Here is a 26,558-nt window from a genome sequence, read left to right as displayed (position 1 = left end):
TAGAATCCCCACTGTCAGAGAAGGGGCAAGTTCTTGAGAGAGAAAAGTAGTGCTGAAACAAAGAAAGAGGATGGAAAAGGGAGGACCTCCAGGACTCCAACAATAGATTTTTCTTACTTTGTATTTTTCTCTTAGACCAGCAATATTTTCTCTGGTCTTGGTGACACTGGTATTAATTTGGTAGGCTATGCTGAGGTAACCAGTGCCTCTCGTGATTTAGCACAAGTTTATTTCTCCCTAATGTAAAGTTTGATGTGTGCTCATGGGAGCCGTCCTCTACCCAGGGACTCAGAGATCCCAAATTCTTCCATCTTGTGCCATAGCTGTGTCAACATGTGGCTTTTAAGGTTTCCTCTGACAGGGAGTGAGAGGGTTGGAGAAAGTCTAACAGCTTTTAACTGCTCTGGACAGGAAGTGTCTCAAGTCCCTGTTACTCCATAGCCCATTGGCCAGAATAGGTCACGTGGCTCCTGCCTCATGGAAGGAAGGCTAAGAACTGTAGAGAAGCTCAAGGAATACTCAGGGAGTAGGTCTCTGCCCAGTGAACAAATGGGATGAACTTATGTGCATTTAGTAAGTGAAACAAATGATTTAAAAATTATAGTATATGTGCAATATATGCATGTGTATACTATATAAGCTCTATAAACAGTCCTCCATTGTGCATTATAACAGTAAGCCTTACTTTTTTTTCTCTTTTTAAAAAAATTTTTTTGGAGGGGGCAGGTAATTAGGTTTATTTATTTATTTATCATTTTTTTAAGGGGAGGTACTGGGGATTGAACCCAGGACCTCATGCATGCTAAGGACATACTACCATCTTGCTATACCTTCCCCCTAGTAAGGCTGACTTTTAATACAAAGACCAAGTGCATGAGAGTTAATGAGCCACTGGATTTAACAAACATCATTATACAGTTGCTTTCGCATCTTTTTTTTTTTTTTTTTTTTTTTTAGTTCTTCATCTCATCAAAGTGTTCAGTAGCTTGGAGTTCTTCAGCAGATTCTTGGCCTGATCAGTTTCTCAGACTCTAATTAATCTTGAAGAGAATCCTGGGAAATAAGATTCCATTTTACTACTTTAAATATCCCTAATTTTTTTTCTTTTCCTAACCTCTGGTCCAACTGGTGAAAAGTTGCATATTAGCTAATTAAAAGTTGTTTGTATGTCGTCACGTCTTAAAAAAAGAAGGGGAAGTGGATACAGCTCAGTGGTAGAGCACACGCTTAGCATGCACAAGGTTCTGGGTTCAATCCCCAGTACCTCTATTGAAAAAAAAAAAAAAGCACAGATTCTCTACTGTTAGCACATTGATATTACTCCATAGACTGCATTGACGTGAAACACATACTGTGCAGAGGAAAGAAAATCTTTTAGCCAAAGGAAATCCAGCTCTTCATGGACTAGGCATTTCAATCAATGACTAGACAGTCTTACTATTTACTGGCAGGTATAATTATGGTGGCCGCAGGAGTTTGATTTGTTTTACGTTTCTAATCTGTGATGAAATTCTGGCTGTGCTGTGCTTTCCTGCAGACAGCAAACATGTTCTACATTGTGATCATTATGGCCATAGTCCTGCTGAGCTTCGGGGTAGCTCGCAAGGCCATCCTCTCGCCAAAGGAGCCCCCGTCGTGGAGCCTCGCTCGCGATATCGTGTTTGAGCCGTACTGGATGATATACGGAGAAGTCTATGCGTCGGAGATCGATGGTAAGTAGAGGGTTCCGCCGTCACGCGGAAATGGAACCCCTGGAAAACAATCATCTGAATCTTAAAAATGTCAAGCATGTGTGGTATTCTGCTCAGTTAATGTCCTAAATATATTTGTCTAGAGTCGTAGGACTGTGATTCGTCTTATCTCACTCTTTTAAATTCTTTATTTGTAGTTTGTTCAAGCCAGCCATCCTGCCCTCCTGGCTCTTTTCTTACTCCATTCCTGCAAGCCGTCTACCTCTTCGTGCAGTATATCATCATGGTGAACCTGTTGATTGCTTTCTTCAAGTAGGTTATTTTACTCAAATACGGTTATTTTGTTTAAATCAAAATGGGGGCAGAGATTTTGAAAGACTCACATGTATTTCGAGGATGTGACTTTTGTTTTTTGTGTGTTGGATGTTTTACTACTATGGTTTTAAATTATGGACATGGAACTCCTGGTGGGAAGGCAGCAGAGTCTGAGAAGAGAAAAAAATAGGGAGTTAGTGTACTAAATAAATAAACACGGAGAGTGTAAGAAACGCAGAATGACGGGAGATCACACATTGTGATTAAGCCACAATTTGGAATCACGGAGAGTAACAGTTGATGACATTGGAAGCTGGCTAAGGAGCCTTTGGTAATTTTTCTTTCCTTGGCCCTCAGTATACCCCATTCCCTGTCTTCTGCTGTCCCACTCTTCACTTCTTCTCAGTCCCTTTTCTGGACCATCTTCTTCTCTTCAGCCTTTTAACACTGGAGCGTCCCTGAGCCCAGACCTTGCTCGTCCTTTGTTGGTGCTTCGTTTGGTGGTCTTGTTCAGTTTCCTGTATGCATGTGTATACTGTATCTTCAGCCTGGATCTCCCTCTCCTGCAGAGCCAACTTCCCTGTTCCATTATTAGTCACATGTATGGCAGATTTCTCAACTTTTAAGTGTCCAAATGCTCGACCTCCCTTCTTTCCCAGCATATACTTATTCTACTTGTAGTCTTTCCCAAGTCTGTATGAACACAAGTTTCTGTCAAAGCTTCATCTTTCCCATTGTTCAGACCGAAAGCCTTGGAGTCATACTTCTGCCTCTAAGCTGTCAGGAATACCTGTTGACTCTACCTGACTCTACCTTCAAATAGATTCAAATAGGTCATCAATCCAACCACCTCTCACCACCCCACTGCTGCTACCACAGAACCTCCTGATTTATTTCTCTGCTTCTATCTTTGGCCCCTATATTCTGTTCTCAACACAGTAGCCCTAATGGCACTTAATTTTTTCTAATTGAAGTATATAGTCAGTGACAATGTGTCAATTTCTGGTGTACAGCATAATGTTTCAGTCATACATATACATACATATATTCTTTTTCACATTGTTTTTCATTCTAGGTTACTACAAGATATTGAATATAGTTCCTTGTGCTACACAGACATTTGTTTTTTTAATCTTTTACAAATAGCAGTTATTTTTTGCAAATCTTGAACTCCCAGTTTATCCCTTCCCACCTCTTTTCCCCTCAGTAACCATAAGTTTGTTTACTATGTCTGCAAGTCTGTTTCTGTTTTGTAGATAAGTTTATTAGACATTTAAAATTTTTAATTAATTAATTAATCAATCTATTCCCTAACGACCCTTTAAAAATATAAGTCAGATGATGTCACTCATCTGATCCAAACGCTTCAGTGGTTCCCCATTTCCTTCTGGGTAAAAGCTAAAGTTTCTACGATGTCCTGGAGAGCCCCACCTGATTTGGCTTCCCTGCTACTTCTCTAGTCACCCATCACATTTCTCTTGCCCTAATCCATTCTTTTTCAGCCGCAGTGGCCCCACATGTGTTCTCAAACAACATAGGGGTGTTTGCAGTTACTATTCCCTCTGCCTGGAGTGTTCTTCTCCCAGATGTCATTGTGGCCCATCCCCTCACCTCCTTCCAGTCTTTCTCAAATGTCCCCTCTTTAATTAGCCCTGAACTCAAGTCTGTTATTTAAAAGTGCAGCCTCCTTTCCTTTGGCCAACTCCTTGGCATGGCTGGTCCTCCTTACTCTTCTTTCTTTATACTACCCACTTATGTAATATATACAAATATATTTTATAATTTGTTTATATATTGTGGGCTTTTTTTTTTTCCTATTTATCTATCTCTTATCCTGGAATATAAACTCCACAAGAACAAATTTTGGGGATTTTGTCTGTTTGTTTTGCTCATGAATTTATCTCAAGCACTGTAAAGAGTGCTTGGCACGTATTTGTTTAATGGATGAAAATAATCAAGTGATGGGTAGAAACTAGTATTTTCTGAATGCCTCTTTTATGCCAGGCAGGGTACTAGGTATTTCATTCACTGACTGTCTCACTGCATAGAGAAGGGTAATAAAGGGGAAATCAATGCATAGAATTTAAGAAAGAAAATAGGACAAAGGTTGGAGGCAGGCAAAATAAATCAGAATACTTAAAAAGAAATGAATTGTTGCACATATATGGGGAAGACATACCTTTTTTCTTGTTACCTGATTATATGACAGCTATCAATTCCCTTTAACCTCACCATTTTACAAACTTACAGCATTTGCTGGTGTTTAGTTATTACAGCTTTTTTTTTTTTGATATTTCAAATAACATTAAGAGTGGGTATGAAATTTTTGTTTCTCAAAAACAGCAGGTATCAAAAGAGAGGTTGAGGAATCCTCACATAGGCGTCTTATCACTGAGAGGAACACATGGAGGGCCACACAAGCTGAGCAACCCCAGATCTGACTACTTGTCCAAGGGCCCCCTTTCCAGGTTCTTTATACCAATGATTACAAAGAACCTGAACTACACTGTGGAGATCGCCCCCTGCTGGTGGGAAGGCTGTACTCACACTTGGTCTGGCAGTAGCATTTAATCTTGGTGGTTCTCAACCCTGATTGTGCAGAATTACCCGGAAGACTCGCCAAGACACAGATTACTAATTTGGTAGTTCTGGGCTAGGGCCCAAGAACTTGCATTTCTGACACGTTCTCAGGTGATGCCTGTGCTGCTGGCTCAGTGACCACACTTTGAGAATACTGTTAAGCCCAGTCATCTATGTTTCCTTCATCTGTTTTATGGACTCTGAAACTTGGCCCCTTCACTTATCCTAAACTGGCTTCCTCTGGGATAGTTCAGGTTCCTTCTCTTTATCCTAACTCCAGTTTGGGGTTGCCTGTACTTTTATTTGCCAAATTTGGCTGCCCTTCTCAAGTACTTGTCTGCCATCTTTCTCTAAAGAGACTAAATTACATATTAGCCTAAGCAAAATGTTAACATGGATGGTCCATTGTGCCTTCCCCACCCATATCATGTTATAGACTTAAAGTCAAGTGAAGGATGATGTTGTTTCAGAATTTGTACCATCCACCACAACTTCCATCACATGTTCCGTAATATTGACACATTTACTGCACTGTCTGCATATCATAATTGATGTAATTGAGGCCACTGAAAGAAGTTACTTCTGCAAGATTAATCTTAATAATTTATCTAGCTTCTGAATCAAAGCTCTGCTTATTGATTTTAGAATGAATTGATTCTTCTTCCCTGTCTCTTCTTCATTAATATTCTTTTGTTTGAATGTTTTAACTAGGATTATTCTAGCAGTCTTCACATTTGATATTAAGAGAATCTCTTCATAAGGTTGATGCTGTAGAGGAACATGAAAGCTGTTTACCATGAATGATGAATTATGGACTGAAAAGATTTTCTTATATGAGAAGAGAGGGTGAATCAAGAATAGTGTTACGTTCCAGTGGACAGTTTCTGTTTATTACATTTAAAATGTTAGCATTTTTCTCCCCTCTGATTGTAATTTCTACCTTTTTCTTATTCTGATCAGCATATTTTCTTGTAGGAGGTGATTAATGTATGTTGTTTGGTGGAAAAAGAATGATCAATGAAATGGATCTTGTTTTTATTGGCTAACTGTGGTCATGTCAGGTCAACCAATCATAAAAGTTGGAAAATAAAGCAAGGATCTAACTGTTATGTTTCTGGACTCCATATTAAAACATTGTCCCCCTCTTACTACAACCTACAGTAACGTTTACATGGATATGAAATCCATCTCAAATAACCTGTGGAAATACAATCGCTACCGCTACATCATGACCTACCACGAGAAGCCTTGGCTGCCCCCACCTTTTATCCTGCTGAGTCACGTGGGTCTCCTCCTTCGCCGTCTTTGCCATCGCCAAGCTCCAAATGACCAAGAAGAGGGTGATGTTGGATTAAGTAAGTTCTCATTGGTGGGGCAGGAGGAAGAGAGTAAAGAGTGGAGCTCCAAGGTGAAGACACCTGGAACATTGTCGCTTAAATTCAGGGCACGGGACGGAAGGTTCTGGGAGTAAACTGACAAGAGAGTATCAACTGAGGACCTGAGTCGAAGTAAATACATTGATCTCAGTATGTGATTGTAGTACCTTTTGCTAAGAGGAACTGATACTTAGAAAGAAATAGCTAGGAACAGAATCTCTGCTTGAATGTGTAAAGGCTTTATGTCACCTTGAAAAATCCATGTTTTCTTTACTTACCTGGGAAGTGGTCAGAATGACCCCTAGAGAGTAGTCACAGCAACCTATACCTACTTCCTCGTTGAAGATGGACTCCAAATAGAAAGGGTACGGACGGTCTTGTGGACCAAGGGAAACAGATAAACCAGACTTCGCTTGGTTTACTCACTGCAGTCACAGCTCTCTGGTTCTCTAATCTACTGAGTGTGGAGGTGATTCTTTATGGATGTTTCATATTTTCAAGAGCTACAACTCAGGATGGAAAAAATGTGGAGTCTCTCTCTCTCTCTCTCTCTCTTTTTTTTTTGGCAAAGCTTAACTCTATGTATTTTGAGATTTTCCTAGTTCATTTTGCTCATCCATATCCTGATTGCATGATATGACTGTCATACTAAACGTCATAAGAGAACATTCCTTCTGTGGTTTACAAATCTCTTGTGGTTCATCTCAAGCAATTCTACAGTTGGTTCTAGGCCCATTCCTAGATGATTCCTAGATAGAAAGGAAATGGGCGGCATAAATCCACACTCCTTTATCTCGATCCCTAAATCTAAAATACCTCTGAAAATGTAAAGTCCTTTTCTTCAGAAGTTGTAGGAAGACTCATTTGGACAGAAGAGGCTAATGGGACTAATGTGAAGCCATTTATCCTCTTTATCCCTTGTGGTAAGAATATTCACTGATTTTGCTGTAGAAATAATGTGTCTGATTTCAGGGTACTGCCCTAGCTCTAACCAGGGGTTTTTCTTCATTTATGGCATATGCACTGTATTAATTTTCCAGAACTAGAAAGGAAAACTTCTGAATTCTAAAACGGAACTGGTTCCAGGAGTTTCAGATAAGGGATTGTGGACTATTTACACATTTCAATGGGCCCTTAGGAGGACAGGTGCTGTCACGAGGTTGATGGGTGACACGCTTCTGCTCCTGCTGAGAGTTGGCTCTGAGAAGTATTTTTCTCCTCTTGATCACTTTGATGACTTATTTTTCTTTTCCATTTCTTTCCCCCAAGAGATTTAGCTTTTATGAGGAAGTCAGAGCACAATTGATGTTAATTTAAAGCCTTGTAATTATATTTTAATTTTTAGGTTTCTGATAGCTTGCCATCCCAGAACGATTGTAATCTATCAGGAGAGTGTGGAACCACTTGAGAGATCCTGGAATTAACTAGGATTTGGCCAGCTTTTCTAGCATCATAGCAAAGAAACTTTCCTGGCCTTACTTTGATCTGGGCTTATGAGATGATTCTGGTATAAAAATCAAAGACATGTTCTGATAGATAGAGGTGCATTCACCTGAAGCTCTGGAAAACTCTTGAATTTTTGTGAGATTGCTTCTGATCCCCAGTATTGAGGATCAGGATGGGTGCACATGGGGCAGCAGTGCCACCTGGTGGGCAGTCGCAAGAACGCACCACGTTCTGCAAGCTGCACCTGTGTCTGGAATTGCTCTGTGGGTTGTTTGCTCTCAGGAATCCAGAGAAGGCTTAAATCATGACAGTTCGGAAGTTCCTTGCTCATAGAAGACCCTTAATGCAGACATATAGGGTTGAGTTGGGGTGAGGGGATACTGGATTTTTTTTTTTTTGTATATGAAGGATTCTTCCACACCATAAAAACCATAAAACATTGTACTCTTGATTTGTGAACACATTTTATGGCTGAATTTTTTTAAGCCATCTTTTTCAATTTTAAATTAGTATTTTTATCTCTCATTTTATTGGAAAACCAAAGAACACTTGCATTTCTAATAAATTCTGTGGAACTCTAATGGTTCTTTTTTCCCCCCAATTTAGGTGAAATGATCAAAGGAAGAGAACATTCCAGTTCTACCCTTTTTGCAACTACATTTTTATATTTAATAAGTATTAGAAACTTGCTCAAAAAATAGTCTTTTTCTGTTAGATCAGAGTTAGAGCCAAGGTGGTAGACCAAATGTGATTGCTAAAGTTTAACATGGAATTGCATTAGCGTCATAACATCATGAAATAATACGTCCTTTAATGAATTATAACTGTCAAAAAAGATGTAGAGCCTTGATTGGCTATTGACTGGTAATATCTTTTTTTCAACAGAAAAACTTTGGATATACAAACTCAGTGTATATATAAACTCAGTGCAACAAGATGAAACTTTCTTTTACTTACTGGACTCATTTCAACAGACTGGCTTCTTCTAACCTTGATTGTAACTTGTAGGTTACTTACTATTATTTTATTTCATAGTTTTTGACACAAAGTGGAAGAAAAGTCATTCATACACTGTATCAGTTTCCTGTGGAGGGTGAATAATGATTCTTTTTATGTACTATACTTATTTCCACAGAACTCTACCTGAGTACAGAGGATCTGAAAAAACTTCATGATTTTGAAGAACAGTGTGTGGAGAATTACTTCCACGAGAAGATGGAAGGTCTGAACTGTAGTTATGAGGAACAAATCCGAATGACAACAGAAAGGTAAAAGTTATACATGTGTTTTCACCCCCTAAACTGCTACCTAAACCCAATTTTACTAGAATGTGTGAAAAGAAGTAAAACTACTTTCAAAACCCAGAGGTTTTGATTCTCTGAAATTTTCTCTAGTAGCGTGTAATATTCATGTAACCAGTGCACATTTCTTCAGCATCTATTATGTTCCAGGCAGTCTTCTAAGTTACTGGAGATAAATGGTAAATAAGAGACCAGGGGCCCTTCCTGCATAGAATTTACATTCTGGTATATGCATGTAGAGGGGCGAGGTGGGTGGAAGACAAAAAAAAGTATGTAATTGAATGTCAGACAGTAAAAGATCAATGAGAGGAAGAAGTAGTATAAGGAAATAGAGAACAATGATGGCGAAGGGTCTGCTGGAGTTGGGGGTTGTGTTGGACTGTTTTTGGAGCCTGGCCCAGGAAGGATGCTCTGAAACATTTGAGGAGGAGAGATCTGAGGGAGGTGGGGTGGCACACCTGGCCAAAGGAGCAACAAACACGGATATAGGTGTGTCCAGGGGCAGTAGGTAGGTCCAGAGGAGGTCAAGTGCAGGGGCTCACCCTGAGTGGTGCCAACACCTGTATGATGGACTAAAAAGACTAAAAAGTATTGATCAGAAGAGCGTAAGAAAAACGAAGAGAAGAGCGTATTGTTCTAATGTTAGTATCTATGCTGCCGAAGCGAGAACAGAAGACAGTATCATGAGTCAAGTGAATACAGAGTAAAACTTGAGAACCAGATATTTACAAACAAGTAATTCAATAATAATAGTAGTAGTAGTGAACATTAACACCAGTAGTCGTCCTATGCTGTTACATTTATCTTGAATTTTTTTCTTGGCATTTGAGTAGAGAAGGATTAGACGTTAGATGAATATGTAACTTCTGAAAAATATTCTAGATGCTTTCACGGGCTCTAGAATTTGATCATGAAGCTCCAAGTAAACTTCAAAACACAAGCAGTCGATTTTCCTTCTGGATAGAGCCACCTCCCTGTCCCTCTTTGTACGTGGTTGTCCTTGTTGAGGTCATCCTGGGGAGCTCGTAAGTGGGTGTGGGAGGGAGGGAAGGAAGAAGATTCTCCTGAGGTAACTGAGCAGTAGTTTGAAGACAGAGGGAAAGGAGATTAGGAGGATGTTTGCATGTTTGCTTGCTTCTGAAGAAGAGATCACCTGTATCCTTCTAGAGTTAAGTGAATTGCCATAGTAGAAAAAGAGAACACATGAAGGCTGTTTTATATCTTATTTTCTCTGTTTGGAACACTGGCTTCTTTTTGTCCCTAGTACTGTAAGCCAGTGTTTCCCTCTCTCTGTTCTGTGGAGTAAGACGTTAACTGGGTACTTTTTCATAGTAAACGTGTTTGGTGCATGAAATTTGGGAAATGCTACATCTGAAAAAAAGGTTTAAAGACTTTATCACAATGGGCATTGTGACTCAGGAGAGTTATAGCTTGCACAGGTCCTATCATTTTGCCTCGAAACCTTATGGGGAAACATTTGTGAGCAACTCCCAGCATGAAAGATGCTGATGTAATTCATTTAGTGCTTCACGGGACCCTAGGACCCTGGTAGGACCTGCCTGGATCCCTGATGAGTTGCTGAGAGATGCTGGAGTGCTGTGCTTAATGCCGTTGACCATGGAGTCACACTCTGCATTTGAAACCTCACTCTGTCACTGACCATGTGATTGGCCATGTGACCTCTTTTAATGCAGGGGGCAGTAATGCCCATCTTATAGGGGAGTCACGTGGATTAAATAAAATAATGTAGAGCCTTTGTAAACTGCCTGGCACATAATGAGCACCCAGTGAATATTATGATTATTATGATGATTATAATTATACCTGCTATAATTGCACTTAAAAAATCTGGTCCAGAGGCCCACAATGGAATAATAACCATACTGGTCCCCCCACTCCCAACCCTCAAGCCTAGCACAGAGAATCCTAAAATGATAAGAATTTATTTTACGTGTCAGAATGACTGAAAGGTTAGATTAAATTAATGTAGTTGGTGGTTGAGGAATATAATTAAAAGATGTTTCATAGGACATTGAGCTTTAGAAAATAAGTGTCTATAAAAGCAAGAGGACCTGATTCGAGGGTGACCAGGTTATTTGTCTAACAGTCTCTATTGTAGCATGTTACCTGTCACTGTGAATAGTTACTGGTGTCTATTGTATCCATTCGATGTGACTGCTGCTAATGGAACTTAATGAGTCTCCATTACTGCTGTTCGGGCTGCACTGTTGTTGAATTAGATGAAACAGTGCACTAGATGCAGAGGCTCTAATTAAGCACATTTTGAAGGGATTATACATACTTTGTGCTCTTTTCCTCATCATCCTTGCCAAGACTAGTTTTGCAGATTCCAGAAGGTCAGGAAGCCTTTATTAAGCCTCTGTTGAGTTACAGAAGTTGAGTAGTATAGCAGAAGCAAGAAAGAGAGGGTTCCACCCACATAGGCAATAATAAAAATGGCAAACACCACCCTCTTTATTCTTTAATTCCTATCTGCAGAGCTTCCAGAAGGAAGTAGAAGATTTCTCAATCCATGGGACTTGAGATATGTTCTAGAGAGGGGGTGTCTAACACTATTTTGGGAAGTGCTTGCTACAGTAAAATACTAAACTCTTCATGGTATAATCACTGCTTTTCCCAGCCCCCAAATAAGACTGGGAATAATTTTTTTATTTCTGCATGTGGTCATACCAGCCATGAAACTGTGGTTAGATTCCCTTCCTTGCTATTTTTCACTTTTTCATGTTTACCAAAGATTTTCATTTTGAGAAATTGGAATCTCTACTCCCTCCTCCAAATAAAACAGTGAAACAGGGGAAGGAAAGAAAGGGAAAAGTAAAATGTCATGAGCCAGAGCCCACTGTGAAAATTTTGGTCTTTTTCTATTTAGTCTATCTGGTCGTCTTCTATATATTTTTAGTTAAAATTATACAAGTTTGTGTTTTGTCCCCCTACCCTCCTTACACATCAAAAATGTTTCTTCACATACTTAAGCATTCTTTGTAAACATATTTTAATTTTTATTGTTTCTTGACTTGCAAAGTTTTTATACCAAATTTAAAAGCATATAAGGCAGAACGTAGCAGACATCCATATCCCAACCTCTGCTACCAGAATCAGACAAAAATTACTATCAACAATATAAATATGATTTATAATGACTGTGTAATATTCTGTCTTCTGATGTAATGGTATTTGTCTCCCTTAGCTTAGTAAAATTACTGCCTCTTTGTATATGTTGCCTGCTTGAATGTTCCAATGTTGCATCCCCGCCAACACTGAGTTCCTTTAATTTTTTTAAAAATTTGCTAGGTTAAAAAAGTTGTTACAATGCAGATGAGCTCATTGTGGGCTTAATTTTCGTTTGTCTGCTTACCTAATGAAATCGAATATTTTTAACATGTTTCATAATCTTTCCTATTTTATCTTTTGCAAAGTATCCATTCATGTCCTTTGGGGCCTTTGCATTTTTTTTTCCCTCGTCAATTTGTAAAAACTTTTGATTTGTTAAGGAATACAAACATCTCATATTTGTTAGAATAATTTCCTATTTATTTTTTGCTTTAAAATTTTGTGTTTTAGTTTTATATAACCAAATTCATGATGTATTTTGTAACTTATTGATTGTTAAACTTAGATACTATGTTAGTTTCCTAGGGCTGCCCTAACAAAGTACCAAAAACTGGGTATCTTTTACCAAGAGGAATCTGTTGTCTCAGAGCTCTGGAGGCTTGAAGTCTGAAGTTAAGGCGTTGACAGGTCCATGCTCTCTCTGACGGCTGCAGGGGAGAGCCTTCCCTTGCCTCTCCTAGCTTATGCTGTTTGCTGGCCGTTCTTGGCGTTCCTTGACTTGAAGCATCACACCAGCTATAGAGTGGTTTCTCCCTGTGTGTCTTCACGTCATCTTCCCTCTGTGTCCAAATTTCCCCTTTTCACAGAGATACTGGTTATATAGGCTTAGGGTGCACCGTAATGACCTTATTTTAACTTGATTACACTGTAGGGACACTGCTTTCAAATTAAGTCAAACTCTGGGAGTTTTGGAGGTTAGGACTTCCACAAAGGACTTTGAGGGGAGGGCATAAAACAAAACCTATCCCCATACAGACATATTTACAGAAGTATATACAGGTAAGTATTAACTAACACTTTATTCTTTCCAATTCTCTAAATGAAATCACCTGTTACGTTTAATTGGCCTCTGCTGGCAATGTGCTTTTGCACTTGCATAGCTGAAGGTGTCTTGTTGCTCTTACATGGATCAATGGCTGGACATCATAATATGGGGTTAAAATTTAAACTTTAAAATTTTGCCTCAGGCTTTCTCTGAATGTAGGTCTCTTAAAATGGGTTCTTTCTGAAGCTTGGGAAGCCTATTTGTACTGCAGACTTGGAATTTTATTTTAGAAGATCTATAATTTTTTTTTCTAATTATATATTTGATGATCGATTCTGTTCCTATCATTCTGGTTTCTTCCTCAGGATTTCCTTTCTCTACAAAAATAGCACAGCGTTTACAATAGAAGGTATTAAAAGTATGTAAATTAATGAATTTATTAATGAATACAAATGGGCTGTTTGACGGGATGATTGAAGGGAGAACTAGCAGGAGCTGGAAATGTGATTCTGAAATACTGAAGAGCAATGAGGGCTGGAAAAGTAATTTTTAATGTTCCTTATTCAGGTGATAGTGGGAATAATAGGAGTGTGTGAGGTCGACTGGGATGGGCGTGTATGTTAGAGAGGGAAGAAGACAGACTTAAATTTGGGAAGCAGCTGAGGCTAAGGAACCACCTAAAGACAGAAACAGGACAGGAAGAGAGTAAGGTGAGTTCCCATTGGCTTACTGTGTTCGTTGGTTTTTCTCCCTCCCTTTACCATTAGGGTTACAGACATGTACTTCCAACTGAAAGAAATGAATGAAAAAGTGTCTTTTATAAAGGACTCCTTAGTGTCTTTGGACAGCCAGGTGGGACACCTACAGGACCTCTCTGCCCTGACGGTGGATACGTTAAAAGTCCTTTCTGCTGTTGACACCTTACAAGAGGATGAGGCTCTCCTGGCCAACAGAAAGCACTCTGCTTGGAGAAAACGTCCCCACAGCTGGAGCAATGTCACCTGTGCAGAGGTTCTAGGCAGCATGGAGATCTGCAGGGAGAAGAAACACCAGTGTTACAGCATGCCCCCTTCTTTGCTGCGGAGCCTGGCCAGAGGCTGGCATCCCTCACGAGTGCAGAAAGGACCCTTTCTTGAGGGTACAGACAGAGAGACTTCAAACGTAAGAGATGACCAGGAAGAGCAAGAAATAGAAAACAGTATAGTTGCTTCTGGGGTGGCCCCGAACAGACAAGCACGCCGAAAGTATGGTCAGTTTCTCCTGGTCCCTTCTTATCTGGAGCAAGTTCCTTATTCTGCAGAAACAGCCTGGCCTCTGCCCAGACCATCCGTAGAAGCAGGTACAGATGTGCCGGCAACTGAGCATGTCACCCAGAGTGAGGTGCCTGTTCATCTGACGTGGCAGACCCCGGCTGACTCAGCTCAGGGCTCCGTGGTGGAAACCAAGGAGCAGAGTGAGTCACCTGCTCAGACGCCAGCCAGACGAGACGAAGGGGAGCACCTTCTATCCACTTTGGTTTTCACGCCTGCACCCGTGAAAGTGACCTCCCTTCCTTCCCAAGTCAGGAACATGCATACTGGAGGTGGATATATAAACTGGGCGTTTTCAGAAGGTGATGAACCTGGTGTGTTCAGCCTCAAGAGACAATGGCAAACCCGCTTGTCCTCCACTTGCAGCAGTGACTCCAATCAGAGTGAACAATGCCAGAGGCAGATCCAGGGCAGTTCCCTGACTGATAACTCAGTAAGACTGGCCCAGAGGGATTGCACAGAGGTGGGACCATGGCTCCAGCCAAACACCTCCTTTCGGATTAATCTTCTTCGTAGAGACAGGCCCTTCATTAGGAGTCAGAGTCTGAGACTGCACAAGGAGGAGAAATTGAAGAACCGTAAGATTAAAAGTAAGAAGCAGAATTTTTTTAGAAACTAGTGTTAAATTCTTGCATCACTCCCATTCTCATTCTCCCCATTCTCTCAGTCTTTTCTGGGAAAAAGTATGGTTCCTCATACCATCTTAAACTTTCTCATGTGAATCATTTCCTCTACAGATCTTTCAAAATCCTCAGAGACTGGGCAGTCAAAATGGATCAAAGCGAAAATGCTAACCAAGGATAGGAAATCATCAAAGAAAAAGAAGAAAACACACGGGCTCCAGGTGCCGGTAAGTGTCTTTTACGTTTTTGGCAATTGAGGTAGTATCCTTTCTCAGCTTGGTTTCTCTTTATTCTGAAGTATCATGTACACAACATAGTACTAGAAGGAATGAAGATATAAATTTAAGAGTCATCAGAGTGGACAAGCCACAGTTCATTCGTCAACTCACATGTTGCAGTGCATTTGCTTCATTTTCAGCTTTTGGCTCTTCCAGACAAAGCCATTATGAAGATTTGTGTACAAGTCTTTGTGTGGATGTATGTTTTAGTTTCTCTTTGGTAAACATTTAGGAGTGGAATGTTAGAGTCATATGGTAAGTATTTGCTTAATTTTAGAAAATGCTTACATTCCTACCAGTTTATGAGCAGTAGTCTGTGAGTGTTCCAGAGGTCCACATATTCAGCAGGCCTTAGTATGTTCAGTCTTTTTAATTTGAGCATATGAGTAGGTGTGTAGTGGTGTCTCACAGTGGTTTCATTTGCAACAGTGCTGCGAGTTGTCTTTTCATGTGCTTATTTTCCATCTATTTATCTTTTTTGATGACATGTCTGTCCAAATCTTTTGTTCATTTTTAAAATTGAGGTATCTGCCTGACTAGGTTGTCAGAGTTTTTAAAATTTTATTTTAATTTTTTATTGTAGATTTAAACCCATTGTTGGATATGTATTTTGCAAATATTTCCTTTCAGTTAGTGACTTGCCTTTTACTTTTCATAAAAGCCCTTTGAAACATAGCATTTTTATTTTGATGAAGTTCAATGTTTGCCCAGTTCATATAGCTTTTAAATGACAGAGCTAGAATTCTAACAACTTCTTTCAAATCCAAGCCTTATGTTTTTGTTATTATTGTTGTTTTTGTGTATATGTATATATTTATTGAAGTATAGTCAGTTCACAATGTTGTGTCAATTTCTGGTGTACAGCACAATGCTTCAGTCGTACGTGAACATACATGTATTCATTTTCATATTCTTTTTCACCATAAGAAAAAAGAATTGAATTGAATAAGATAAGGTATTGAATACAGTTCTCTGGGCTCCCCAGTATGCACTTGTTGTTTATCTGTTTTACATATATTTGTTAGTATCTGCAAATCCCAAACTCCCAGTTGCTCCCTTCCCACCCTGTTGTTGTTATTGTTGTTGTTTTGCTCTGTACCAGAGGTTCTCAGACTGCGGTCTCCCATCAGCAGCAGCAGCAGCACCTGGAAACTTGCTAGATATTCCAGTTCTCCCCCCAAGACCTACTGAATCACAGATCCTGAGGGTGGGACCCAGGATTCTATGGTTTAACACAGTCCTGGGTGATTGTGTTGCACACTCAAGTTTGAGAAGCCCTGTTCCCCACCCTGCTTCTCAATCATGACTGCAAATAGAAAAGTCACATGGATGCTTGTGTCCTGTCAGCATGAGTGGGAGTTCAAAGCTGAGTTTAACGTACAGGTGATTTTAATGTACAACCAGTGTTAACAACCGTTACTCTTCAGCATGGTACCTCTATTAATACAACACAAAATATTTTCAGAGTAATATCACCGTTCCAACGAGTGTCCTTCTCCCCAGGTCATAACAGTCAACACCTGCTCTCAAAGTGACCAACTGAACTCAGAGCCAGAAGAAAACCAGATCTCAGAAGAACAGGAGTGCAGCAAGAACTGGATTCCCATGTCCACATTTAGTCAGATAAGTATGTGTTAGTCTACACTCTTGGGTCCCGGAAACTCTGGTAGAGTGTCCTCAGGGTATGAGCGTTAGACCACTGGGGGTCCCTGCTGTTCTTTCAAGTGGGGCTGAGAGTATGAGAAGATAGCCACACTCTCTTAAGAAAATAGCTCTTTCCTGCTTTCAGCTTTTTTTTTTTTTAATTGAAGTATAGTTGGTTTACAATATTGTGTTAGTTTCTGATGTACAGCAAAGTGATTCAGCTACACACACACACACACACACACACACATTCTTTTTCATCTTCTTTTCCATTATGGTATATCACAGGGTATTGAATATAGTTCTCTGTGCCGTACAGTAGGACCTTGTTGTCTGTTTTATATATAGTAGTTTGTATCTCCTAATCCCAAACTCCTAATTTGTCCCTCTCCCTCCCTTTCCCCTTTGGCAACCATAACTTTGTTTTCTATGTCTGTGAATTTGTTTCTGTTTCATAAATAAGTTCATTTGTATCATATTTTAGATTCCACATATAAGTGATATCATATGGTATTTGTCCTTCTCTGTCTAATTTACTTTATTTAGTATGATAATCTCTATGTCTATCCACATTGCTGCAAATGACATTATTTCATTATTTTTTATAGCTGAATAGTATTCTATTGTGTATATACACCACATCTTTTTTGTCCATTCATCTGTTGATGGACATTTAGGTTGCTTCCTTATCTTGGCTATTGTGAATAGTGCTGCTATGAATATTGGGATGCGTGTATCTTTTCAGGTAAGAGTTTTCTCCAGATATATGCCCAGGAGTGGAATTGATGGATCATATGGTAACTCCTGTTTTTAGGTTTTTAAGGAACCTAAAAGTATAGTTTTAGCTTTTCTTATAGGTATTTTATTTTAATTATAATATTGTGCTATCACTGGAACCATATTTATCATAATTTTATAATATTATAAAAAATCATATATGAAATGTTGTGAGTTTTTTCCCAGTAGCTTTTTTTGCATTTCCTGTATACTTTTTTTTTTCCAGCACAAAATATTAGGAAAAAAATTATAACTGTTATCTCCTATATTTAGCCAGGGACTCTTAATAAATACTGGTCTCAGAATTAACCCAACCAAGTATTTATTAAATCATTTTGGGGCACCTACTATATGCCAGGGGCTCTGTAAGTACCAGGTATACAAAAATCATAACAGTAATGATCCTTGTCAACCTTTTAAAGAAAAGGCTTAATATTAAAACTATTTCCTGGCATTCTTTCTATCTTTCTTTTGTTTTTCTTTTGTTTTTTTTTAAGTAGCCTACTACAATGCTTGATGCAGTTGTTAAGGAAGAATTTCTAACAATCCAGACCTCAAATTTCATGTATTTTGTTTTTATTTTATTTTTTATTTTTTGAAGGGGGGAGGTAATTAAGTTTATTTATTTTTTTGATTTTTCAGTGGAGGCACTGGGGAATTGAACCCAGGACCTCAGGCATGCTAGGCATGCGCTCTACCACTTGAGCTATACCCTCCCCACCTCACATATTTTAAATAGAGCATGGATGGTAGGGTGCAGGGGAAGGTGAGAGTGGAAAACTTACTAAAGGTGTTTTATTGGAGGACAGGTTATGGATAACTTAAAATTCTTGACTTTGATAGAGGTATAAATTGTTATAAATTTAAAAATAACTGTTGAAGAATAGATATAGAATTTCAACCACCTGAGTAAAAAGGACAAAAGAATCTTGGTAAAACTTGCTAAAAAGAAAAAAAAACTATATTCAGATTCACACTGAATGCACTTGTTTAGATCTTTTATTTGGGAACTGTGATTCGAATGTAACACATTTTCATGTATTCTCCAATTTTTTTCTTCCTTTTAACAAGGTCTAGAACCGTACATATATCAGAAGATGCGAATCAAAGCTCCACGGCGTTCTGCACAAGTCAGTGATTACATAAGGCAGTCTCAAGAGGTAAAAACATTTTATCTGATACTTTAAAAGCTCAGTTTTTTCACTGCCCCCCTCCCACTTTATTCTTTCCTTGTTTTTCTTTTTGCAGTTTACCCACCCAATAATTTATCCTGGGTATTATGAAAGAAAGAATTTAGGAGTTTTGGAAACTGTTTTCAAATACATAAAAGTTGCCATGTGGAGAAAAATAAAATATTTTCAATATGCTTTTAATAGGTAGCGCTAGAATCGACATGTAGAAGCTGCTGGGAGACAGACTTCAGCCCACTCTGAGAAGGAATTTTTAGCAATTGGAGCTTTCCAAGGAAGGAACGGTTTATTTACAGAAGTAGTAAATTCCGCATAGTGTGGTTAGTTAAACAGGATAAGCAGACCTCTCTGCAGAAGTGTTGGAGGGGAGCTGGACATTGCAGGGTAAAGGACCCTCCGTGTTTCTCCAGCACTGAGGTTCTTTGATTTTGCAGTCTGTTTTTCTTGCTGTTCTTACCGTAAGTGCCTGTTCTATTGCCGTTCAGCATGTGGGAAGTGTGATCTATTTAAACTAGCCCAAGAAATCTATTTTGGTCTTGGTTTGAACATTATCCCTATGACCTTGGGAACTGTATACCCATTACCTGTGTGACTGTGTCCTAACAACCTCAGATGTTCTTGTAGGAATGTAATCTGTGAAAGTGTAAGTGAAAGGAAATTGGAGGCAGGGGCGTCTGCCCTGTCAAATCTTGGCTCTGCCACTTCCTAGGCTTCAAAGCTATCCACATCAATTAACCAGTGGGCTTCATTAGCTGTATCTCTAAAAGGGGGTTAATGCCAGCCTTACGGAATTGATTATGGATAACGAAAATAACGCTAATGAAAATGCCTAGAGTAGTGCTTGGAGTGTACTGGGTTTCAAGAAATAATAGTTGAACCTAAGTAGGAAATAGTATGAGAGAAATTCAAGGTCACATTCTCAGTAATCAACTGAAACAACAATCTACTGATGAGAGGACATAATAATGTAGTGATCAGCGTTTCCTGTCAGCTTTGACCTTCATTCCTTCTTTTATGTCATTAACTGATTTTATGTTTACTCTCATTTTTGGAAAAACCTTTGTATATTACATTTTCTCTTTGATATCCCCATAAAAGTAATTTTGGTCACCACTTTGAGTTACTCATGTATGTGCTAACATCATGCGTCTTTCTAGTATGAGTTTAGTATGTTTAGTAAAAGAAATATTGAGCTAGAGGAAAGGAAAGAAAGAACTATACCGTCCAAGGAGTGTGTTTTGCATATGTGTTACTGGAAGCTGGTGTGACATGTAATGACCTTTCCCTTCTGCTCAGGATCTAAGCAAAAACTCTTTGTGGAATTCCAGGAGTACCAAAAGCAATAGGAGCTCTCAGTGAGTATTTCTAAATGTCTGTCTTTGAGCATCTTTGACTTCTATTTTTTTAACCTGATTAGGAACAAAGATTTAATTGGGTCAGAAAAGGAGGGGAAAAAAAAAGCATGTGTCCAATGACAATATTTTTCTTTTGTTAGCAAGAATAAAAATCATTTATTATTCTCCTAGTTTTCCTGTTTCTGGTAACAAGATCTCACCTATAACAAGTATCATATCTTTTTTGATAGGTAAGATAGTGACATTTGCATTAAAAAGTAGGACTATATCTGTCTTGACTTAAAAAAAAAAAAGAAATAAAGACCAGATAGTTTTTTCTTCAATTTTTTTTTCCAAATTTTTTTCTTTTAGTTTATGAGGTTGATTTTTCTGGTTTCTTATTAACATCCTAAGTGTTTGTCAAAGCAGTAACTTTGAGAAGGACTGAGACAGAGAGAAAGGAAGACAGGGCTAGAGAAGAGATAGAGAACTCACATTGCTGTGGACTTGAGTGTCCTCCTGAAATTTTGTTTATTCGGAGAAGGTGTGAAAACCAACCAAGCAAAGATGATTCTATTTTGCTTGTAGTGTTTGATGGACTTTTCCAGCTGCATCATCAAATTAACCACCCATACAGCTATGGGAGCAGCATTCAAAACCATCTGAATTCTACAAAGGGCCAGTTGATGCCAAGCAGGTGGAATGTGACTTTCAGCTTGCAGTCAGCACTGTCTGATGTGGCCTTTTCTCTGGAGCTCCCAACAAGGTCTCTCTGTGCAAGCCTGCCTCTAGACTCAATGTGCACATGACTTTCCTCTCCCAAAGTTTCAGTAGTTTGTGCTCACGCAGAGTAGTGGGTTATTGCAGCATGAAATTAAACAATAACTGTAATTGTACTTTCCTCCCTAAGGACCTTAAATACTGGAGATATTCTTTGGATGCATTTATTCAGACTTGCCTGTGGCCACTTGTGCACTTGAGCAGGGCACGTAACAATTTAAAGAGAGATAATTTCAGCCTGTGAACATTTAGGGGCCACGTGGGCTAATGAAACTGATTTGTAGGCTTGTCCAGAGACATTCACAGACTCATTTGTAGGCATCTGCTTTGCATAGTTCAGGAATTCTTTAGTTTAATTGATCCAGAACAACACAAACACAGTTAAATCTTATATATGTTGTGTGATCACATAGCTAATTAAAAGCAAAAACCAACAACTGCTTTTCAGTTAGCTTAGGGCATACACAGTAAATGAATTACGTGATTTATCTGGTGCTTATTTTTTTATGAAAATAATTGTAGGGCTGTAAAATGTTTCTCTATTGCTAAAGATAGGGGTCAGATGTAACTGATACTCTTCTTTCAAAGAATTATATACAAATATATATGCATTTATACATATAGACTCTGTATTATTACTGTTTCACACACTTTTCCTTTCTTTGATCACTGAAAAATTTAAAGCTTTATCTAAACAACTTTAATTTTTCAAACAGGTTGAGAATTTCAAATGGAGCTGACAGTAAGTTTTTGTATTTATTTTTTCATCATATTAATGGTGAGGTTCACTCTTCTGCTGAGGTTTTTGGAGTTCTTGAAATCCTATTGATGATTTTTGTCTTCTATACAAAGAAGCAGTTTCAGTAGAGAAGCAGAAAGTTGAATGTCTTTCTCCAGATAAATCAGGACAGATGTCTGATTTAAAACTTTTGAGTTACCTGTTTTTTACTATGATTTTCCAGTCTTCTCTGTGAGTGAGGTTATAACCACTGAGCTCATCTAGACTATTCAAAAACTCTGTCAGATTTTAACACATTGCTCATTAAGAACCATTCATAAGATTATGTGTGGACCTCCTCTCCTGTATGGTTTCAGTGGGACTCCATGCCCCCAGTGGCTCAGTAGGACCAAGCCCTGTGAGATACCTCCCTGGTGAAGCCATTCTCAGTAGCTACCCTCAAATTCACTGCAATCTGTGAGCTCCATTACATCTTCTTGACCCCTGGGTACAGACTGGCCACCTTCCTCTTCTATGGTCTTCTTCCATCCCACTTTCTTGGGTTTTCAGTACTTCTTTTGCAGTTGATTCCTTCTTCTCCACCTACAAACAAATTTAAGTCATTTTCTACACAAAAAAAGAAAACGGTCTTTTCCTTGATTTTACCCAGCTTTCAAACTGCCTTTCCTGTCCCTCACCTCCAAATTAACTGAGTAAGTACTAACATTTGGTCATCAGCCCATGGTGTCTGTCCCCACCACTCTCCTGAAACTCTCCTCTTCCTGCCCCGTGACATCACTTCTTTTTAGTCCTCATCAAGCTCGGGGTATTTGATGCTGACCATTTTTGTCCTTCTTGATACTCTGTGTTTTCGAAGTTTCTATGAGGCTGCTGTTCTGTGGCTGCTCCTCTGTTTCTTTGTTGACCGGCTGTTGGTCTTTTTGAGAGCCTACTCTCCCTTCTCCAAGCTGAGGACCTTAGTCATTCCCATTCCTCTTCCCCCCAACACCTCTCTTAGCTATCAACTTTGCCTTCTAACTCTATATTACCCCTCACCCCCACCTTTAACAGCTGTCTGATTTGCTCCCCTCTATTGCTCCTGCCTTAAAGCCTCCAATGTTCATTGTCCTAAAGAAAAAGTATGCACTCTCTCTTGCCGTTGATTTTGTGTTGGCATCATGTGTTTCGTTTTCCTCCCTTTAAATGTTCCCGTTCCTACTGGAATTACCTTTCTGAACAATAGATCATCACTTATGTGGAACCTTCAATGGTTTCCTACTACCAGCAGGATGGGCAGCTAATCCCTTCGTCTTTCTCAGTGCCCTTGAGAGCCTGGCCCCCGTCAAAATTTCCAGGCTCATTTTATGAGCCCTTTCATTCACTATTTCTTCCACACACAATATGACCACCCACCTGTTGGCATCTCCACGTGGTGTCTAGAAGGCAATTCAGAATGTTCCACCTCCCTTCTCTCCCACCTCAGGAAATGGCAGCTTTACCCTTCCAGGTGCTGAGGCCAAAGTCTTGTAGTCATACTTGACTCCCATTTTCTCACATCCCTACACCCACCCCATCTGTAAGTCTTTTAAAAGATATCAAGTATCTGATCACTTTTCTACCCCCACGTACCACTTTTCATCTCTTCCCTGGATTACAGGTGGTCTCCTAATAGGCTATTTCCAGAAAACAGGCAGAATAACACTTTTAAACTGCAAGTCAGATTGGGTCACTCTTCCGTTCAAATGATGTTTTGTCTCACTCTGTAAAAGCAAAGTCCAAACACAGTCCACAAGGCCCTGTTGATCTGCTCTCCCTCCTCTAACTTTCCCACCTTCTTTCCTCTCAGCACAATGCACCCTGGCCACTCTATCTACCTTAACATAGCAAGTGTTCTGCTGCCTCAGGACCTTTGCACTTGCGTTACTTCTGCCTGGAATGCTCTTCCTTTATCCATGTAACTCACCCTTGCTTTCCCTTCAGGTCTTTGCTCACGTTTCACCTTATCAGAGAGGTATTGCCTAACTACCCTGTAAAGTTGTAACCTCCCTGTCCCCCACACTTCCTCATGCTCTTGGTATACATGTAATGTACTATGATATTATATATTTACTTGTTTGTTTATTTTCTGTTTCCCTTTCCTAGAATGTAGCCAGAGACCTTATCTGTTTTCATTACTGCTCTTTCTCTCAAGGATAGACTGGTACCTGGCACATAGTAGATGTTCAATAAATATGCATCAAATGAAATGTGAGCAAGATCTCACAGCTCCTTAAGTGGTGAAGCCAGGTTTAAAACTCAGTTTTGTCAGACTCAGATGCCCATAGTCTTTAAGTATTTCATTGTTTGTCTATGAAGTTTCCCTAAGCCTCTGTCTACAGCTCTATTATATTACTTAGCAAACTGTATTGTGATTATAGTTTACATGTGTTTCATATTAGCTTTTCTCTAAGGTGAGAGCCACTTCTTATTCACATCTGTCATGCCTAGCATGACCCTTAGTGGGAGCTAAATACTTTTTTTTTAATTATTGAATTGAACTTAGGAAAGAACAGTCTTTTCTGATGATCTTACTTTTTACCAAGCACCCCCAAAGGGATTTTTGTTCTTTTCCTTATCCAGCAACAAGAAGCCAGAGAGAGCCATGAAACTGGGCTCATTACATTGCTTCCTCTATGAGGTATAAAGCAGTTACCACCATGAGACTAAAGTTCTCCACTCTAATTTCGATTTCATGAAATGTCAAAACTGTTGCAGAGGATGTCTCTGGAGCCTTGTAATTCAGGACTTGAGCAGATAGAAGAGAACCAGTTAAACTTTCAAGAGGTGTTCCCAGCACATGGTCCTTGTGAAACCAAACACCTCCCTTGCTGTCACTTTTTCCACCTCCTCTTTTGTTTCTGGTATATACCTCTTAATGTGTTCTCATCATTTTGTTGTCATTTTAAGTCAGTGAAATAGTCTGCTAATAATTTGGTATTAATCATGTCTATACGGGTACTGCATCCTGGTAGGGAGCTCAGAGAATTGTGCTTCTGGGATGTCATGAAGTGTGATGGGCAGCCAAGTGCCTTCTGCAGCCCAGAGGTGTAATTGGTTCAGAGGAAATACATCTTTGAGGCTAATATTACCTGTCTTTCTTCAATTCCCTGTATAAATATGTTTGGAGATATTGCATTGGTGATTGGAAGCTGTCAGGATACCATGCACAATAATGTGGTTAAAGGGTATCAGGCAATCTTTTTCAAAAACTGAGAAGCCATTCTGATTAACCTGTTCAATAGTAACTTTGAAGGCAATATATTCATAAGCATTTATTTATCTCCAGCCGAGTAATTAAAATGCCAATCTTCTCTATAATTTCAGAAATCTCAGCCTCCTTAAAAAGCCCTCAGGAGCCTCACCATCATTATTCAGGTAGGAGGCATGCGCACATAGACATGTCAACTGGGCTAAGCGTCTGTGATTCTGCACTTGGAAGCAGAAACACTGATGAATTAGTGGTGTTGGTATGGCTCCCAGGTTGAAAAGTTGTTTACTCTGATGAGAGACCATTCAGATTTCTTATCTTGCCATTGACTCGGGAAAACAAGTTGGTAGGGTTTAAGAGAGTTTGGATTTAAAAAAAAAAAAAGTTTATTTGTATTGGAAAGTTCCAAATTGTCAAGGGGAAAGATGACCTTGAGATCTGAAAATTCTTTACAAGCTCAAAGCCATCCCAGAGCCAAAGGTCTTTGTGTTTTGGACTGGGGAAGAGACAGGCCTGAGACTCATTCTCTGAGCAGGGTTTTGTACCCTCAGTGGGCCCTCAGTGACTGTAACCACTGAATGGTTGCCAGCCCCACAGGGTAGGTTCAACAAAGACACCTTAAAGGATGTTATTAAACAAGATGTCAATGGTCTTGACTCTCTTAAGCAGCATCACTTCACAGGGCTTCAGTCGTCTTTCTTTCAAAGTGGGAATAATTGTACTTGCCCTTCCTGAGGAACGGTCTGCCAAAGGGCTAGCTGAGAATACAGACGGAGATGCTTTGAAATGCAAAGTGATATAACAGCCAACTGGACTCGTGCCATTGGGTGGTCTTTTGGGCATCACTGCTCTCAGCATTGGATTAGATAATACACAGGCAAGCTTTTTATGCAATCTAAAGCTCGGTATATGAGTAAGTGTATTGGTATGATAATTACCATTATTATTAATTATATCAAGGTCATGTGCTCGGGGTCCAGTAATAGACTACCTTATCCTGAATTCTCCTCTGTAGTGAATAGTGTATTTCAGTGGATTCCAGACCCCACATTCCAGGCTCTTATAACCAGCTCTTTTCAGCTCAGCAGTAATCCGTTATTTTGACTCCAGCTGTCAACTTAAGAAAGTCTCTGGTGAGGAACACTGTAATTCACATTGACTCTGATCTGTTAGGCTACAGCTCTTAGCAGGAAAACGCAGATCACTTGCTTCTAATTAAAAGTGGTCTTCAGCTCTCTCTGGGTAAAAGAAGATGAACTCTGCAAAGTTAACAGTAGATGTCCCCACAGTCCACTGTGCATTAGATTCGACCTGGAAAGGAAAGACCACAGAGAATGAAAACCACAGATTAAAATACTCTTTAGGAATTTGACACAACATTGTAAAATGATTATAAATCAATACAAAATGTTAAAAAATAAATAAATAAATAAATAAAATACTCTTTAAAAGAAAGTTCCTCATATGTAAGCGTTAATATGGTGTTTGGTATTCAGGAGAGCGGAGGTGATAGCCCTACCTCAGAACGTATTACATAATCTTATATAATCTATTCCTAAGACTGGGATATCCTTCCTGCTTAGGGCATAGTATATTTTAAATACTGTGTTGTAGATAATATTTTTGGTAAAGGGGAAGATAAAGGGTCTTTGAAATAAAATATTTTACTATTATATGAGTATATTGATGTGGGGGAGGCTTTCTGTAAATTCAGCCCACTGACGCATACTTAAAATAATAAATCTGCTTTTGTTTGCAGCCATCGAAAGGAACAATTTAATGAGGCTTTCTCAGAGCATACCATTTACACCAATCCAACTGTTTGGTGAGT

The 26,558-nt window shown here is 39.2% G+C and overlaps 1 protein-coding gene across 1 annotated transcript in view; it reads left to right on the top strand.

Annotated features, from left to right (window-relative positions):
- TRPM6 (transient receptor potential cation channel subfamily M member 6) overlaps positions 1 to 26,558 on the top strand; it is a 122,090-nt gene that overhangs the window by 76,537 nt on the left and 18,995 nt on the right. Inside the window, exons 22-33 of the mRNA XM_074361716.1 lie at positions 1,538 to 1,712; positions 1,889 to 2,003; positions 5,748 to 5,941; positions 8,544 to 8,676; positions 13,594 to 14,726; positions 14,874 to 14,986; positions 16,541 to 16,664; positions 18,530 to 18,618; positions 19,945 to 20,003; positions 21,479 to 21,504; positions 24,844 to 24,894; positions 26,487 to 26,552. Of these exons, the coding sequence (XP_074217817.1) occupies positions 1,538 to 1,712; positions 1,889 to 2,003; positions 5,748 to 5,941; positions 8,544 to 8,676; positions 13,594 to 14,726; positions 14,874 to 14,986; positions 16,541 to 16,664; positions 18,530 to 18,618; positions 19,945 to 20,003; positions 21,479 to 21,504; positions 24,844 to 24,894; positions 26,487 to 26,552 (2,278 nt within the window). The remainder of the gene's footprint in view (positions 1 to 1,537; positions 1,713 to 1,888; positions 2,004 to 5,747; positions 5,942 to 8,543; positions 8,677 to 13,593; positions 14,727 to 14,873; positions 14,987 to 16,540; positions 16,665 to 18,529; positions 18,619 to 19,944; positions 20,004 to 21,478; positions 21,505 to 24,843; positions 24,895 to 26,486; positions 26,553 to 26,558) is intronic.

The sequence above is a fragment of the Camelus bactrianus genome, chromosome 4 (genome assembly GCF_048773025.1).
Source record: "Camelus bactrianus isolate YW-2024 breed Bactrian camel chromosome 4, ASM4877302v1, whole genome shotgun sequence".
In the NCBI taxonomy this organism is placed as follows: Eukaryota; Metazoa; Chordata; class Mammalia; order Artiodactyla; family Camelidae; genus Camelus; species Camelus bactrianus.
Note: the sequence above shows the minus strand (reverse complement) of the source record. Positions and strands in the feature narration are given on the sequence as shown.